Consider the following 15,369-nt stretch of genomic DNA (forward strand, 5'->3'; position numbering starts at 1 on the left):
AACGCAAGCAAGACGGGAGCCAGCTTCACCTCAGAAGCAGCACGCCATCACTTTCTCCAGAGTCTATTCAGTAAATGGGAGCCACTGGGTTCAATCTATGGTCAAGGAGAAAGGAATACATGAGGGGTGGTGGGATCACTGGGACCACCTCAGAGCTGCCCGTGACAGTCATTTTCTCACATTACAGAGATTCTTCTTTACTCCTATTGAAATCTCAGGGGGAAAAATAGGGCATGACAGGTGTCTCAACCAAAATGGAACTGATTTTACTTTTTTAAAAACCATCTTTGTGAGCAAAGAAAACACCATCAAATTGGTGAATTAGTCCTTAACTTTGACAATTCTTTTGTCAGACTATGAGGCCTTTTCCAAGGCTTCACTACGAGTATGGATTCCTATAAATTTATTTTTGCCTGGTAATTCATTCTTACTACATATTTAGCCTGACACAAGTTATTCCTGGAAAAGAGTTTTTATCTTAAAATAATCTTCAGATAATTAGCACTGAACTTGGCTGCAAATTATTTACAACTGGCTATGAATGCTCAGAGTCCACCAGGGCCAAGCCTTCCTTAATCTAGTACGTGCCAAGGTAATCTCTTTTCCTCCTCACTGCTCTGTTCCCTCCTAATGATTTTAGGTTTGGTGACTATCTATGTAAATTAGCCCTGGACATCACAGTTTATGACTTTTCTTGTGCATTACTATTAACTGCACTTTCTTTCACTTTCAAAAGTGGGCTCATTTTGGTAATAAATTACAAAGCCATCCTATTTGGGGGTAATGTTATGTGTTGCTTTTCTTTATTTATGAACGTTTTCTTTAAATTTCAGAACATTAAGGGGTACACATGTCTTGTTTACAGACTTTGTTTTTGTACAGGCTGAGTCAGAGTCAGCCATTACGACAGTGGTTCTCAACCTTCCTAATGCTGCGACCCTTTAAGACAGTTCCTGTGGGTCGCTACCCACAGGTTGAGAACTGCTGCAGTAGGATTTGCCTTGAGAACTGTGAAGAGTGGCATAAAGGGACTACCTTTGATCTTCTTCTTTTTCTGGTGGGAAAGGTTCAGAGAAAGAGAAAATAGATATGGAAAGAGTAAAGTACTCATTGCTGACTCTTCCCAATCTTTTAGTTCAAGCAGTGGTGTACATTTGACATATATTTAATAAAAGCAGAAAAGGCATGGACCATGAGGCAGAATTTGAACAGACACATTTGGCAAGAACAAAGTACGCCTAAGGACACTACACAAAACAAAGAAAATAAAACCCACAGAAAAATAGGGGCAAGACTGTTTTGACTCTCCCTCCATCCGGCTAGGCAGATGAGAACTTTCAGGGTCACCATTAAGAGTAGGCAGAGTAATCCTCACAGAGAGTGGCTCTGATCCAAGCCAATTTACAAAGGTCACAACTGTCCAGCCCAGTGCTTTTTCTGGGCTGTGATGGACGATGTCGCATAGGTCTAAAACTACTGACTCGCCATCCATCCGAACTTTGTCCAAAATTAGGGAAATACATGACGCACACAGTACTATGCCCAAAGCTTTCTAGATCAGGCTTGATCTTATGTGGGGTTTTTTTGTTTGTTTTTTGTTTTTTTGCTTATTGTTATTTATTTTTTTTAATTTCAGGTTAATGTGAGGGAACAAACAACCAGGTCAAAATATTTGAATTTGTTTAGTAGAGTCCATCTTGGAGTTGTGTCCCATACCAAAAAGTGTGCCATATATCCCTACATTGTGCCCATTAAGTGGGAGCACACCGATCCCCCCATTTCCCCTCCCCCAACTTGAATTGAATTGAATCTTACTCATATGTAGGCCTGTATTAGATCACCTACTGGCTTCATATTAGTATTGAGTACCTTGGATATTTGCTTCTCCATTCTTGTGATACTTTACTAAGAAGAATGGGTTTCTACTCTGTCCGGGTTAATACAAAAGATAAAAAGTCTCCATCTTTTTTATGGCAGAACAGTATTCCACAGTATATAGATACCACAGTTTGTTAAGCCATTCCTAGGTTGATGGACATTTAAGTTGTTTCTACATCTTGGCAATAGTAAATTCAGCTGTGATAAACAATCTAGTGACAATGTCTTTATGATAAAATGATTCTTTCGATTTTTTCTTCTTCTGGGTAGATTCCTAGTAGTGGGATTGTGGGGTCAAATGGAAGGTCTAATTTGAATTCTTTGAGGATTCTCCATACTTCTTTCCAAAGACGCTGTATTAGTTTGCAGTCCCACATAAATTGGCTTGGATCAGAGCCACTCTCTGTGAGGATTACTCTGCCCACTCTTAATGGTGACCCTGAAAGTTCTCATCTGCCTAGCCGGATCAAGGAAGAGTCTTGCCCCTATTTTTCTGTGAGTTTTATTTTCTTTGTTTTGTGTAGTGTCCTTAGGCGTACTTTGTTCTTGCCAAATGTGTCTGTTCAAATTCTGCCTCATGGTCCATGCCTTTTCTGCTTTTATTAAATATATGTCAAATGTACACCACTGCTTGAACTAAAAGATTGGGAAGAGTCAGCAATGAGTACTTTACTCTTTCCATATCTATTTTCTCTTTCTCTGAACCTTTCCCACCAGAAAAAGAAGAAGATCAAAGGTAGTCCCTCTATTCCTCTCTCCATATCCACACCAGCATCTGCAACTTTGGGACTCTGTGATGTAGGCTAATCTTACTGGGGTTAGGTGATATCTCCAGGTGGTTTTGATTTGCAGTTTTCTGATGATTAGGGATAATGAGCACTTACCATCCCATCTATTACTGGGTAAGAGACATGAACAAACCTCCTCCAAGGAAGATAAATGAATCATTTAATTTTTTAACTCAAATTTTTCCCTTCATGACCTCATCCTTTGCCTTCAGCAAACCCCTCTCCTCCCCAGAAGGCGTCATCTTGAACACTTATCTCTCTACCTCACTTGCTCTGCTATATTACTAGCATGGGGAAGGAGCCCTGTTGCCAGGACAACAAGGGGACTACAAAAGTTCAGCCACAGCTGGGTCCTCTATTGTAATTAATCAAATTAATTGATTCATTTCAATTTCGTACACTTAAGAAGGTAAAATATTACGTAATTCCTCCAACTTATTAGACATGTTTTGTCTATGTCTCCAAAATGTCTCACTGACCTTTACCATTTCTCCTGAATTCACTAACTTAACTCACTTATTTCTATTAACTGGAGATGATATTCAAAGTATTTAGAGCCAAATTACCTTGAGAAATATCCATCAGAATGGATGTATTCATCCATCAGAATGTATATAGTACTAGCTTTAGAAATGGTACCAAACCATGCCAGTCTCCAATTATTCCAGTGTTTCACTAATCTTGATACCTTACCCTCCTCTCATGAAATGGACTTATCCTCTGTTCAATTATTACAAGCCTAACATCTGGATTGGCCATCTGATCTAGTATCTCCATATATAATTGGATAAGAATTAGATTTTAATGGGAAATGCATCCTTGCTTTTATTTGTGATAAGTGTGATGATTTTTCAAAGACCATTATAAATATTTCCTTCATGGGAAGAAAGACACTGTGTGTTAGAAAGTAGAGCAGGATGTTAAAGGCATGGTACATAGGAAGAAGTAACTGCTTACTAGTTGAGGTAGGAGTAGTCCCTTCCAAATGCATAGTATGACTGCACTTATCACCCCCATGTGCGTGGGTAGGGATGAATAAATAGTTATCATCAGAGTTCTGAGCAGAAGTGGTGTACATCACCCCTAGAAACAATGTTCAATTATTGTTCTGCGTCCTCCTGAGAACCACCATCAACATCCAAATTATAGCCTATTTTACCCTTAATCCCAGAGGGAGGATGACTAGAAACAACAGAGTCCTCTAGCTAACTCATAATGAAAAGGTAGTGAGAGCAAGAAATAAATTCTGTTATTTTGGATTTGTCACTGCATCTAATCTATGCTGACTGATAGATCTTAGTCTTAAGATCTTATCACTGGGATCTCCTGTTTAGAATCCTGATTTCAAGATAACCTAATTCAGTGGTTCTTAATATGCATTCCATAAATTCTCTCATATTGTACACAAAATTTGGGAGGCTTGGGAGAAGAGGCTCCACAGTGTTCATTAAATTTTTCAAAACTCTTGACATTAGGTCCACATTGTTGCTAATTCCTAAGTAATCTGCGAGTTTAGTCTATAATCCTGACTATCCTGGCTCAGACCTCCTCTTCCTAAATTGTTACCTTGTCTTTATAACCCATCATCACTCATTTTCTGGCTATGATGAAATGTGACCCTGACCTAATTACTGAGCAAGTCCTGGATACTTGTTTAATCTCCAAAAGATCTGTCTTTAAATTATAACTGGTGATTGGTACCCAATGTAGGTGCTTGGAAAATGTGTTTTTAATCAGTGAGACTGAGATCAGGGAGAGAAACAAAGCCAATGGGTCTGGCTCTGTGTGAAACTTTGCTCCTAAGAAACATAAGGAGAAATAACTATTATAAATTTTAATTAACAATCCTACCAAAGCTTGAAGCATCTAGGCATTAAGTGAATTCTATAGAACCAATTTACCAAATGGTTACACAAATCTAGCTTCTCTGCTAATTTAGGTCATTAGATTTTCATTAACTTATCCTAAACCACTCTTCTTTAGAGGATGAAGAAAAGTGCTCATCAAGGCCACTGTCTCCTCTTAAAATCATTTGAAGAGCTTGAATTTCCTAGGAATTTATCTCCTTTCTGCTGAGCCTTATATTTACTTGACATGATCCCCACAGAAATATCACATCTATTGCTCCTTTAAGACCTGTCCTAAGAAATCCTGTTCATGTCTCAATGTTATGAACAGTGCATTCATATATTCCATTAATATGCCTCTGGAATACCTGAAATCACACCATCTCTCTAGACATAACCAGGAAGAAATAGATCTCTTGAACAGACCAATATCAAGCACTGAGATTGAAGAAACAATAAAAAAGCTTCCAAAAACAACAACAACAACAACAACAAAAACGCAGGACCAGATGGCTTTGAGCTTATACCTATATGACAGAAACTATTTCAAAATGTTGAGAAGGAGGGAACTTTCCCCAACATGTTCTATGAAGCAAACATCACTTTGATTCCAAAAAAATCACCTTGACGCAAAAATTCTAAACAAAATCTTAGCTAATTGATTGCAGCTATGCATTAAAAAATTACACATCACAATCAAGTAGGCTTCATCCAAGGGATGCAAGGCTGGTTTAGTGTACATCATCTCTTACTAATTTATTAAATAGACTATATACTGTTTGGTAAACCTTGGGTCTCACATGCATCAATTTCCCATGTCTGGGAAGTAGTTACTTCCTTGTGCTCACCACTGGAAAGAAGGAATTGAGATGGAATGCAGAGCTACTCTTGTGTCATGCGGACCCTAGATAATGAATGCGCACACACACACACAGGACAAACATCACAAACACAGACTGCTACATCATTAATTCCCATATCATTCATAATTCCATCAAAAGTTACCACTTTTTAAAAAGCTCAAAATTAGCAAATAATTATTTATTAACTTTAGGAACATATCTGCTTTATTTCCTCTTCCAAAATGTAATGAAATATTATATTTTTGCATTGACTTTTTACTGGTGAAAATAAATTAAGTAGAGCTTATGCACATTCACAAATATGAGTTCCAAAATCATTCGAGCCAGTTGCCATACATTTCACATACTAATTTCACTCCATAAGTATATGTAAGATTATATATTTATATAGTATAGCACAGGAAATTCATATTTATTGAAAACCTACTGGTATTTGTAAGTTTTGATCTATATTAACAACTATGATAATTACATGATGATATAATAATATAGTATTATTGCCATAAAGTAGATCATTACATTATATTGGTCAAAGTTATTATTGTAGCAACCCTAAAGTGAGTACTAATAGTCCCATCTTACATTTGAGGAAATGGAAGCTCAGAAAGTGAAGTTTACTCAGGACCATGTGGCTAAACAAGGGAAGTCAGGACACAGGTCCATGCTTTTTTTACTGTCCTTTTACTCTCCCATGCAAAACAAAGCTAACGGCACCCGAGGTTTATAGCAACCTTAAGTTTAGTTTCTTTCTTCACTTTAGAAGCATACGTTTCCCCCAGATGAACGATGCTGATGACATCAAGGATAACGATACTCATAACAACCCTCCAACAACAACTCATCTCTAGAAAATAAAGAAACTATCTAACTTTTCTGCATTACTCTTTACCAGTATGTAGCTAAGATGGGGCCAATATCCAGGTGTTCTGATTCATAAATGAGAATTTCCCCCCTTCTTAACAAGTATAAAATATTGAATGAGATCTCTACTAGAGTGAGCAACTATGAAGAATGACCTCAGTGCACCTCTTAAGTGTGCAAGTCGATGTTGACTGTGGATAGGTAATAATGCACTCCCAGAATAACCAGGATGCCGCCTGGCTCATGTCTTCATTAATATTGTAAAACTTCAGCAGCTCAGACAACACTAACTGAACTTGTAATAATTTGGTATGCTATGTTATTTTATCTTTGTACTATCAAAACCAAGTAATGTGAAACCAACAATAATAAAAGCTGCTTTGTGCCCTATTGCTGTTCCCTCTGGCTAAGTTTCAGTCTCATTGTCCCTCTCTCTCTCCCTCCTTTCTCTTTCCCCCTTCCTCTCTCTTATTTTCTTCCCTCTTCCTCCCTCCCTTTTTCTCCCTCCTGCCTCTCTCTCTCCATATCTATCTATCTCTTTCTCTCTCTCTCTCTCTCTCTCTCTCTCTCTCTCGCTTTCTCCCCCTCCCTACCCCTTCCCTCTTTCTCTCTCCCATTCTCTCTCAGGTGCCCTACTTGGTCACTCCCCTGACCACACTCAGCCATTCATCTCCAGCTTTTCTTCTCACAAGCCAAATTCTGGGCAACCAGATCTGCCCCTTATTCCCAGCTGTAGCAATTAATTGTGCTATTATTGTGAATTAATCATACAAGCAAGTCAATGTTTAGCCTAATTAAGAGTGAAGCCAACAAATTATCTAAAGCACCACTTCAGCAGAATTTGCATTCAGCCTTGTCTGAGCAGCCAATCAAGCTTTGCAGCTATTGACTTAAGTACTTCTGGGCTTCGTTAAAAGGTACAGCTCAGCTTTCTTCGCACTCCAGTCCCTGAGCCCTGCCTCAGTCCTCCATCTCTTACTCTTCCCTAACTGCAGTACTTAATCAGACACGCTGGAAATAATACTCGATCTCTTCTGTTAAGTTACTGCATGCAAATCGACAGCATTGTACTTGAGTCCTTTTGCGAGTTTAAATTGTGAATAGTTTAACAGTATTAAAGACGATTTAAATTTTTTCTTACCATTTCCCCAAATCAGTTTAGCACCTTTAAAAACAAAGATGCTAATACACAAACATTCCTTCCTTAGAAGGAAGTTACCCATGTAAACAATGATCGAGACAACTAACTTTCTAGTTGAAGAGCAAAACAAGTGAAAAATCACAGTTCTTGACAGTAAAAACATGTAATTGGGCTTCTACTTCTAGATGAGTAGTAACTAGAAAGAGAAAAAAAGTCTGCAGAAGGAACCCGAAAGCATTACTGAGATGATGAAAGTAGTGCACTTAGCAAAATTTTTTGAGAAAAAAAAAAACTACTGCCTAGAGTGAAAGTTGGCCTTGAATTTTTCCCATTAAAAGGTAATTCAGGCTTGGGAAAAATAATGTGCTGAAACCTACAGCTCTGGCAATAGAACCGGAAGCTATAAATCACCGTGTTTTCTGATACCATATGTGGACACACTTCAGGACAAGAGCACTGGTCATTCTTCAAAAAATGAGAATTAATGGCAGAGTTCCAAAGGCTAAAGGCCTAAATCAGCTATGTGAATGGACTTTAATTAGATTTCCAACTATTTCACCCAAAGCTCCAAGTCCATACTGGTGTCCCACATATTTATTTTTCCTAATAATCTTTGCTTGGTTTTGCTGCTCCCTCAATACTTAGAAACCATGCATTTTAGCTTTTAGCGAAGTGTCCACTTCAAATCTTCTCTCCTGCCACCTCCCTCGGTCCGATCCTCACACTTCCTGAGGGTTCTCAGCACACTCAGAAAGATGAGCTCTCCAGATGATTTCTCACTAAAACTTATCAGAAAGGAGAAAGAACAGCGTCTATTCTGTTTTCTTCATACCCATCACCTAATTCATACCTTCATTCTGTTCAGGTCTTAAATATGAACACCAATACTTATCTTTAAAATTGCCTATATCTCTTTGTCTTCTTAATTTCTCTCTCCGATACTTAACACATAGATATATTAATTAGTATTTATAATAATTCTCTACAAAGGCTTTGTATCAGGAAAAATAATCGATTAACACTAGAAAATACCAGCTTTTTCATACACTCCCCTACATAGGAGGCCACTTTTTGGAAACTTACCCAGTTCGCACAGGAACTTTTTTCAGGGGGTCAAATGTCAACATTCTAAGATGCTAAGCACAATACTTACCACGGTGATACTGGAATAAGTCTAAACATGTAAATGTATATGAATGCATATAAGTGTTTATATATACTGTTATTCAAAGCTATTTTGGGACATAAAGTAAAAGGGGGCCCAGCACATCACAAAATAACCTGTGCTTAGTATAGAGTTCACAATGTGGATTTCTTTAAAAGCCCATTGGCCACAAGACAGGCAGATATTTCAACACTAAGTTTCAGACATTCGGAAGGGAAAAGGTTTCCTTCTTTTCCAAGGAGAAAACCTGTGATTCACGAATGAGATGAGGCTGAAAACATGCCTTTTGCTGCCATCAAGTGGCTCTTTTCAGAATATTCTTGTGAACCTCAACCACGAAGTTGGAGCTTTGCTCCCCCACCATTTATTTCATCCCTGGTACATTGTACAAGCGTTACGCTTTGTGGAATGGGAATATGTGAAAAGACCAAGCAAGCCTTTCCCATTTCCCAGGTTAGAGTTTTCTACTATGGATACTATAAAAATTACATCACTAAGATATTCCTTGGTAAGGTAACTTCAAAAAGTATTTGAAGTATCCAAACACTAAAAATCCTTCCCAGCCCCTGTGACCTGTTTACCTTCTAGTGGGTCACTAGAGGCCTCAACCTGGACTTTGGAGCACACCTCTCTTCATTAATACCATAGAAAGCATTTCTAAATAGACTGGCTTTAAGACAACTAGCTGAGCACAGAGAAAATCAGAAAGTTTATTCAGAATAATTTTCAATCCAATCCCACTACTGTGGAATAAAATGGTTTTGCATTTCCCTTCAACTAGTGTCTCACTTTCTCGAGACGACTTCAGTCCCGTGTGTAAACAGCCCAGTATATTTTGTAGTCACTGCAAAAGTGTGACTATTATTACAGGCAGTGCCTGGGTTAAGAAGGAGATAGATTCTATAGGTTTGTTCTTCAGTTGAATTTGTATGTAAGTTGGAACAGGTATATTTATCTTTTGCCTGTAATAGCCTCCATTTGTAAGTGCGAGCTGTGTTTAAGTCAGATGTCTCTAACTCGGGGACCTCCTGTGCTACATAACCCTCTTTCTATTTAGTAAATTCCTTTTCTCTTTTTCTTTGAGTATGTTGCCTTTTTCATCCCCCAAAATAGTTAATTAAACTGATAGTAAAATGGAAGGAAAAATGACAATAGCTACTTTCAAAAACAAAACAAAGCCAAACACTGTGGCATTAGCCTCTTCATATTCTGAGAAGGCAGTGACTTAACATATTGGTTCTTTTGATTAGCAAATGCATTAATGTGATTTTTGTTATGAAAAAAAGCCTCAGTTACATCAAAGTGGACATAATTTTAGGCAAAAGAGAACTAAATTGCTCTACATAATAAAACAGAGGAATTCTGCTAGTTTTTGGTGGACCTCCAGAGAGAACTTGAAACTGGGAGAAAAAGAGAGCCAGGGATGTTTGGGGGTTTCTCAAATCCAAAGGAAAACGTATCTTTAAACTACTGAACTACGCCTGTTATTATGATATGAATTCCCCGGGAGAATTTTCCCCCACAGTACAGTTTAAATCAGATGGGTTCCCTCAGCACCCGCAGGTGTCTGCAGCTCTCTGCAGAACCATATAATATGAGGACTTTTATTGCAATCTCTCACTTAATAGGAGAGCAACTCCCATTTCTGGTCCCCCCCCCCCCCCATTTAGAGTTAGAACTCAAGTCCCTAAGTTCTTGCCTCTGAGCACCAGTCCCTGCCTTACGGCGCTGGTTTTTAGATCCCTCCTCATTTTTGTCCTCCAGGGTTTTGCCTTGCCTTTGGGTAAGCTCAGCGAGGCATTTCAAAGGAGTTTATCTGGCTATGTTATTTTTTCTAGAAATTCTAAGGGTTTTCTAGTAGGGGGAGCTTCAAGTTTCCCAGTGTGTCACCTAGTAGGAAAAGGAGTTGCTCATAACATGGTTCAGTGCAAAACTCTGCCAAGGATCAGCACCTTCTCTAAAACAGCGTTGTTACCTACCACCTCAACTATTTATATAAAGATTAATTTATTTTCATCTTGGTGAATTAGAAAACAAAGGACGTTATTATAAATGGTATTTTGGTGTTTGAGGCATAGAGAGGCAGAGAGTCGAACATGGGAGAAGATACGAGTTGTCTGAGCCTTAAATTTACTACTTGTTAGTGTAAACTGTCGTATAAAGCTTGTGAAATATCTTTTTCCCTCTACTATGTACCTCCTTTAATGGCAGGGGGAAAAACAATAACGTTTGAAATGAGCTTCCATCACAGCACTGAACAATGGTGGCCAAAGTCTATACACAACATCAAAGCAACAGCACGGAAAGGCAATCTTGCTTAGCCTGCATTTAGAAGAAAAGGGTAGTACCTAGCTCTCTGATCTATTTGGAAGAATAGATCAAAATTTACCGCAGTAAATTTCAGTGTACAACAAATATTTAATGTGGTTTATTATCACTAGTTGAATTGTAGTCTAAGCCAGTCTCCTCGTATTCTGCACTTAAAACTTACAGAGAGCAAACCAAGAGGAAACGGGACTGAAAGACCTTATATAATGAAAGAACTGAAAAAAGTTAGAAAAAATCTGCAATCCACTTGATAGTACATCTTTGTGCCATGGTCATCTGATCGCAACCTTGGATATAATACAGGGTGGCCCACTTTTAAAATGACCTATTTATAACAAAGGTCTCTCTGTTGGGACTATCAAGAGAACAAAATAAATACACGAGTATCAAACACCTTTATTTCACCAGGCATTGTAGAGCAGTGGAATTGCAAACCCAGAGACCTTCATCTTCTCCCCACTCGATTAAGCATGCGAATACAAGCAAATCAATAAGAGTTCCTCATTCTCTGTCCCTATAATGAAATTAATACCTACCCTCCAACTACTCCATAGAAAAGAACGAAAGAATAAAGAAGAAATCGAAGCATTTTGAGATGTCACATGCTTCTTGGAAAAAAACATTCTAATGTCTTAAGTAATAATGTACAAATTATCCCTATTTAGGTCAGAATATTTATAAAGGAGATTTAGACTATTACAAACTAAAAAACTCACTGTAAATTCTCATGAGTTTCAAACATAACACTCACCACAGTAGAAAGGGGAAAGATAACCTACCCCATGTTCCCATCCATTAGGAGAATCGTGTTGTATATGTGAGAAAATATGAAGAGAAACAGGATTGTGCTGAAGAACATTGTCATCCACGACCCGTGATCCTCTCGAAACATTTTTAATCGGAGCACCTGACCTGAAATACAAATGTTATTAAAAATCAGTACACATTGTAACCTAATATTCATACATCTTTTCTTTATTTCAGCGAATCTCTATTATCTCTACCGCTGAAGTATCTGCCATAGGACTGCCTTGTGGGTAAAACCGACTACAGAATGTCCCTTTTTTGCTCTTTTGCAAGTAAATGATCGTGAATGACATCCTGGACATAGCCCATTTCATCCTGGCATAAACAGTACTAATGTGCGGATCTAGTGTGCAGAGATAGTTCGTTGTGGTGGCACGCAAATGGATGCACTCGAGCACTACGACCTTGCGGGCTTTTACTCTACAAATATGTTTTTGGTTCATATCGAAATTACATAAGGTAAACAGTAAAGATTTGCGTAAGTCCTATATCATTTTCCTTGCTTTCATAGATCCATTCCTATTACTGGCCAGATGACAAAACCAAGGCCAACCTCACAGATGAGAAGATGCAATTATTTAAAGTACAGGAAAACCTGAGAGGGAAAAATAAATCCACAGTCATAAGACAGAAGGTTTAGCTAAAATAGTGCCCATACCCCATACAGGCACATGCACAGGGACACAGGGGAGGGAGTCCAGTGTATATGGGTGGTGGTATGCTGGCTGTGGCTTCTGGCCCAGTTCAATTTCCACTCTGATGACTAAAATTCCATTTATGAATACAAATGCTAAAATTAGAGAGAATGTTAAAATCCAAATACTTCAAGGAGAAAAATATACTAAGATGAACTCTGAAGCTCATCTTACTTAAGACTTAAAAACTTGGGCAGTGCCTGCGGCTCAGTGGGTAGGGCGCCGGCCCCATATACCGAGGGTGGTGGGTTCAAACCTGGCCCTGGCCAGCTAAAACAGCAGTGACAACTGCAACAAAAAATAGCTAGGCATTGTGGCAGGCGCCTGTAGTCCCAGCTACAGGGAGGCTGAGGCAAGAGAATCACTTAAGCCCAAGAGTTGGAGGTTGCTGTGAGCTGTGACACCATTGCACTCTACAGAGGGCAACAAAGTGAAACTCTGTCTCTAAAAAAAAAAAAAAAAAAAAAAGTAATTTCTAAAAGGAAATTACACCACCAAAGGGAAAAAAAAACCTTAAGACTTAAAAATTATTAATACCAGAATTAGTCCAGAAAAATGTGTTTTATGTACAGAAGAGAAATGAGGGTCCCTGTACCCTGAAAGGTGAGGAAGATGAAAAACCATGGAAGTAAGGAAAAAGTGAACACACATCACCTTGGCTACTGTCATGGAAAATGGTGTCTATTACACCTGCTGCGATAATATATCTAAATAATGGCAAGAGAGATGATACATGTGTAAGAACTAAAATTAAAATAAAGTAGGCCAGGCTCCCTGGCTCAGCACCCGTAGCTCAGTGGTTAGACTGCTGGCCACGTATACCTGAGGTTGGCGGGTTCAAACTCGGCCCGGGGCCTACTAAAAACAACAACAACAACAAAGTAGCTGGCATTGTGGCGGACACGTATAGTCCCAGCCACTTGGTAGGCTGAGGCAAGAGAATTGCTTAAAGCCCAAGAGTTGGAGGTTATTGGGAGCTGTGAGGCCACAGCACTCTACCAAGGTCGACATAGTGAGACTTTGTCTCAAAAATAATAATAATAATAATAATAATAATGATGATGTAAACCTGAAAACTTATGACAGAATTTCCCATGAGAAAACAGCCCCCTTGTTTAACAATATGCCAAAGTTACGAAATATATATATATAATATATATATTTCTATATGGAAGTTTTCTCTCTAAAGGCAGACAGTATCTCAGTTATAGTTTTGTGAGCAGAGGAAGGAACAAGCTTTAAAGATGTAAGTACTAAACTTTCCCTTACCGCTCACATTTATTAAAATAGCACATTTTTTTAAACAGACTTTAGGTGTTATTATGCAAAATGGTTATTCATGGCCTTCCTTTTGACCCTGACCACACAGATTACCCTAACCCCTGCATCTCTGACCTATCTCTTCAAGCCTATATATATATATATATATATTTTTTTTTTTTTTTTTTAAATAAAATGGTCACATAATGGCATAATGGTTGTATATCCTTTTTTTTTTTTTTTTTTGTCTAGGGCTGGGTTTGAACCCGCCACCTCCGGCACATGGAACTGGCACCTTACTCCTTTGAGCCACAGGCACCGCCATGGTTGTATATCTTTATAGCACTTTAGATTTTATCTGGAAAGCAGACTAAAGAAAAAACTGCCCTAGGTAAAACTTCACATGGAACAAAAAAAGAGAGATTTACTTCCATCATCTACTTTCTTCTACAAGAAAAGTAAAGGGCAAAACAAATTTGAAAGTGAGAAAGAAATGTGACTACAAAACTAAAAGAAGAATATGGAAAACTCTCTACTGAAACAAATGATACCAGCACTATAAATTAAAAGATACAGAACTTATTGATAAACTGTTAAATAATTATAGAAATACAGGGATTTTCAAGCCTCTACACAACACACTGATAAGAATACTATAGATAGATAGTAAGCACAGAATGCTGGAGAGTAAAAAGACAAGCTACAAATATGTTAAGTAAACTGTAAAGAATGTGTATTCATTTACTGAACAAATATTTAATGTGTGCCTATGACATGCCAGACACGGTTTTGAGTGCTGGACATTCAGCTGTGAGCAAGGCAGAACAGGACTCAAAGCCAATCATCCTTTGCGCACTGAATGAAAACGTAACCTTATTTTAGACCCCAGGGCTCTCTTCCTTCAAGGTTCCCTTCAGGACAGGTTCTTTGTGCTTCAAATCAAAACCTATTTATTTAATTCAATAGTTGATCTTGAAGAACTTCAAAGACTGGCCATTAGAGTTTCTTTAAGATTTAAATGTGAATTTCTTTTTTAACATATACATAGGTCAAAAAATTCACTAGGAGATGAATTTTAAAAGTCAAATAATAAGGCTGGTGATTTAATAGTGCTTTGCAGGGGAAAAAAGAAACAACATTGTGGATTAACTGTAGAGGGGCTGAAATAAGACAAAATTAGTAAAAAGACATGTCACAGTACCATTTATGTTGTCACTGCCAGGCCCATTGTCTGGCACTGATTTCAGCCGTTATAGTTATTAACAACAAAATGGCAGGTTAACACAGCTTGAAATTCACTGAAAGAGCACAATAAAAAATGCCGCAATATATTACGTCCAAAACTGGAGTCACCCAAGTGTTGAGTCAAATAGCATTATCAAAATTTTACATACGCTATGTCAAGGTTAACTTAATGAGTGACCCTCAAATGCCAGGAACACGCACACACAGATTGACATCAGTTTACTACTCTCACGAATGACTTCTTCCACACAGTCTAATAAACCAAGAATGTGCTTTGACCACACATGTGCTTTGCCTGGGACATCAGTGATTTATAATTGTTGTCCTAGAATAAGTAAATAATTAATAGTAGTGACCCCTTCCTTTCTTTTTTCTTTTTTTTTGAGACAGAGCCTCAAGCTGTCACCCTGGGTAGCCGTGGCATCACAGCTCATAGCAACCTCCAACTCCTGGGCTCAAGCGATGCTCCTGCCTCTGCCTCCCAAGTAGCT

General features: G+C 38.2%; 1 protein-coding gene across 5 annotated transcripts in view; it reads right to left on the reverse strand.

The window, feature by feature from the left end:
• TMEM117 (transmembrane protein 117) overlaps window positions 1–15,369 on the reverse strand; it is a 492,082-nt gene that overhangs the window by 387,055 nt on the left and 89,658 nt on the right. For all 5 annotated transcript variants that reach the window (XM_053557171.1, XM_053557168.1, XM_053557172.1 and 2 more), the window contains one exon: window positions 11,651–11,783. In XM_053557171.1, coding sequence (XP_053413146.1) covers window positions 11,651–11,783 — 133 coding nt within the window. The remainder of the gene's footprint in view (window positions 1–11,650; window positions 11,784–15,369) is intronic.

Source organism: Nycticebus coucang, chromosome 12, assembly GCF_027406575.1.
Source record: "Nycticebus coucang isolate mNycCou1 chromosome 12, mNycCou1.pri, whole genome shotgun sequence".
In the NCBI taxonomy this organism is placed as follows: Eukaryota; Metazoa; Chordata; class Mammalia; order Primates; family Lorisidae; genus Nycticebus; species Nycticebus coucang.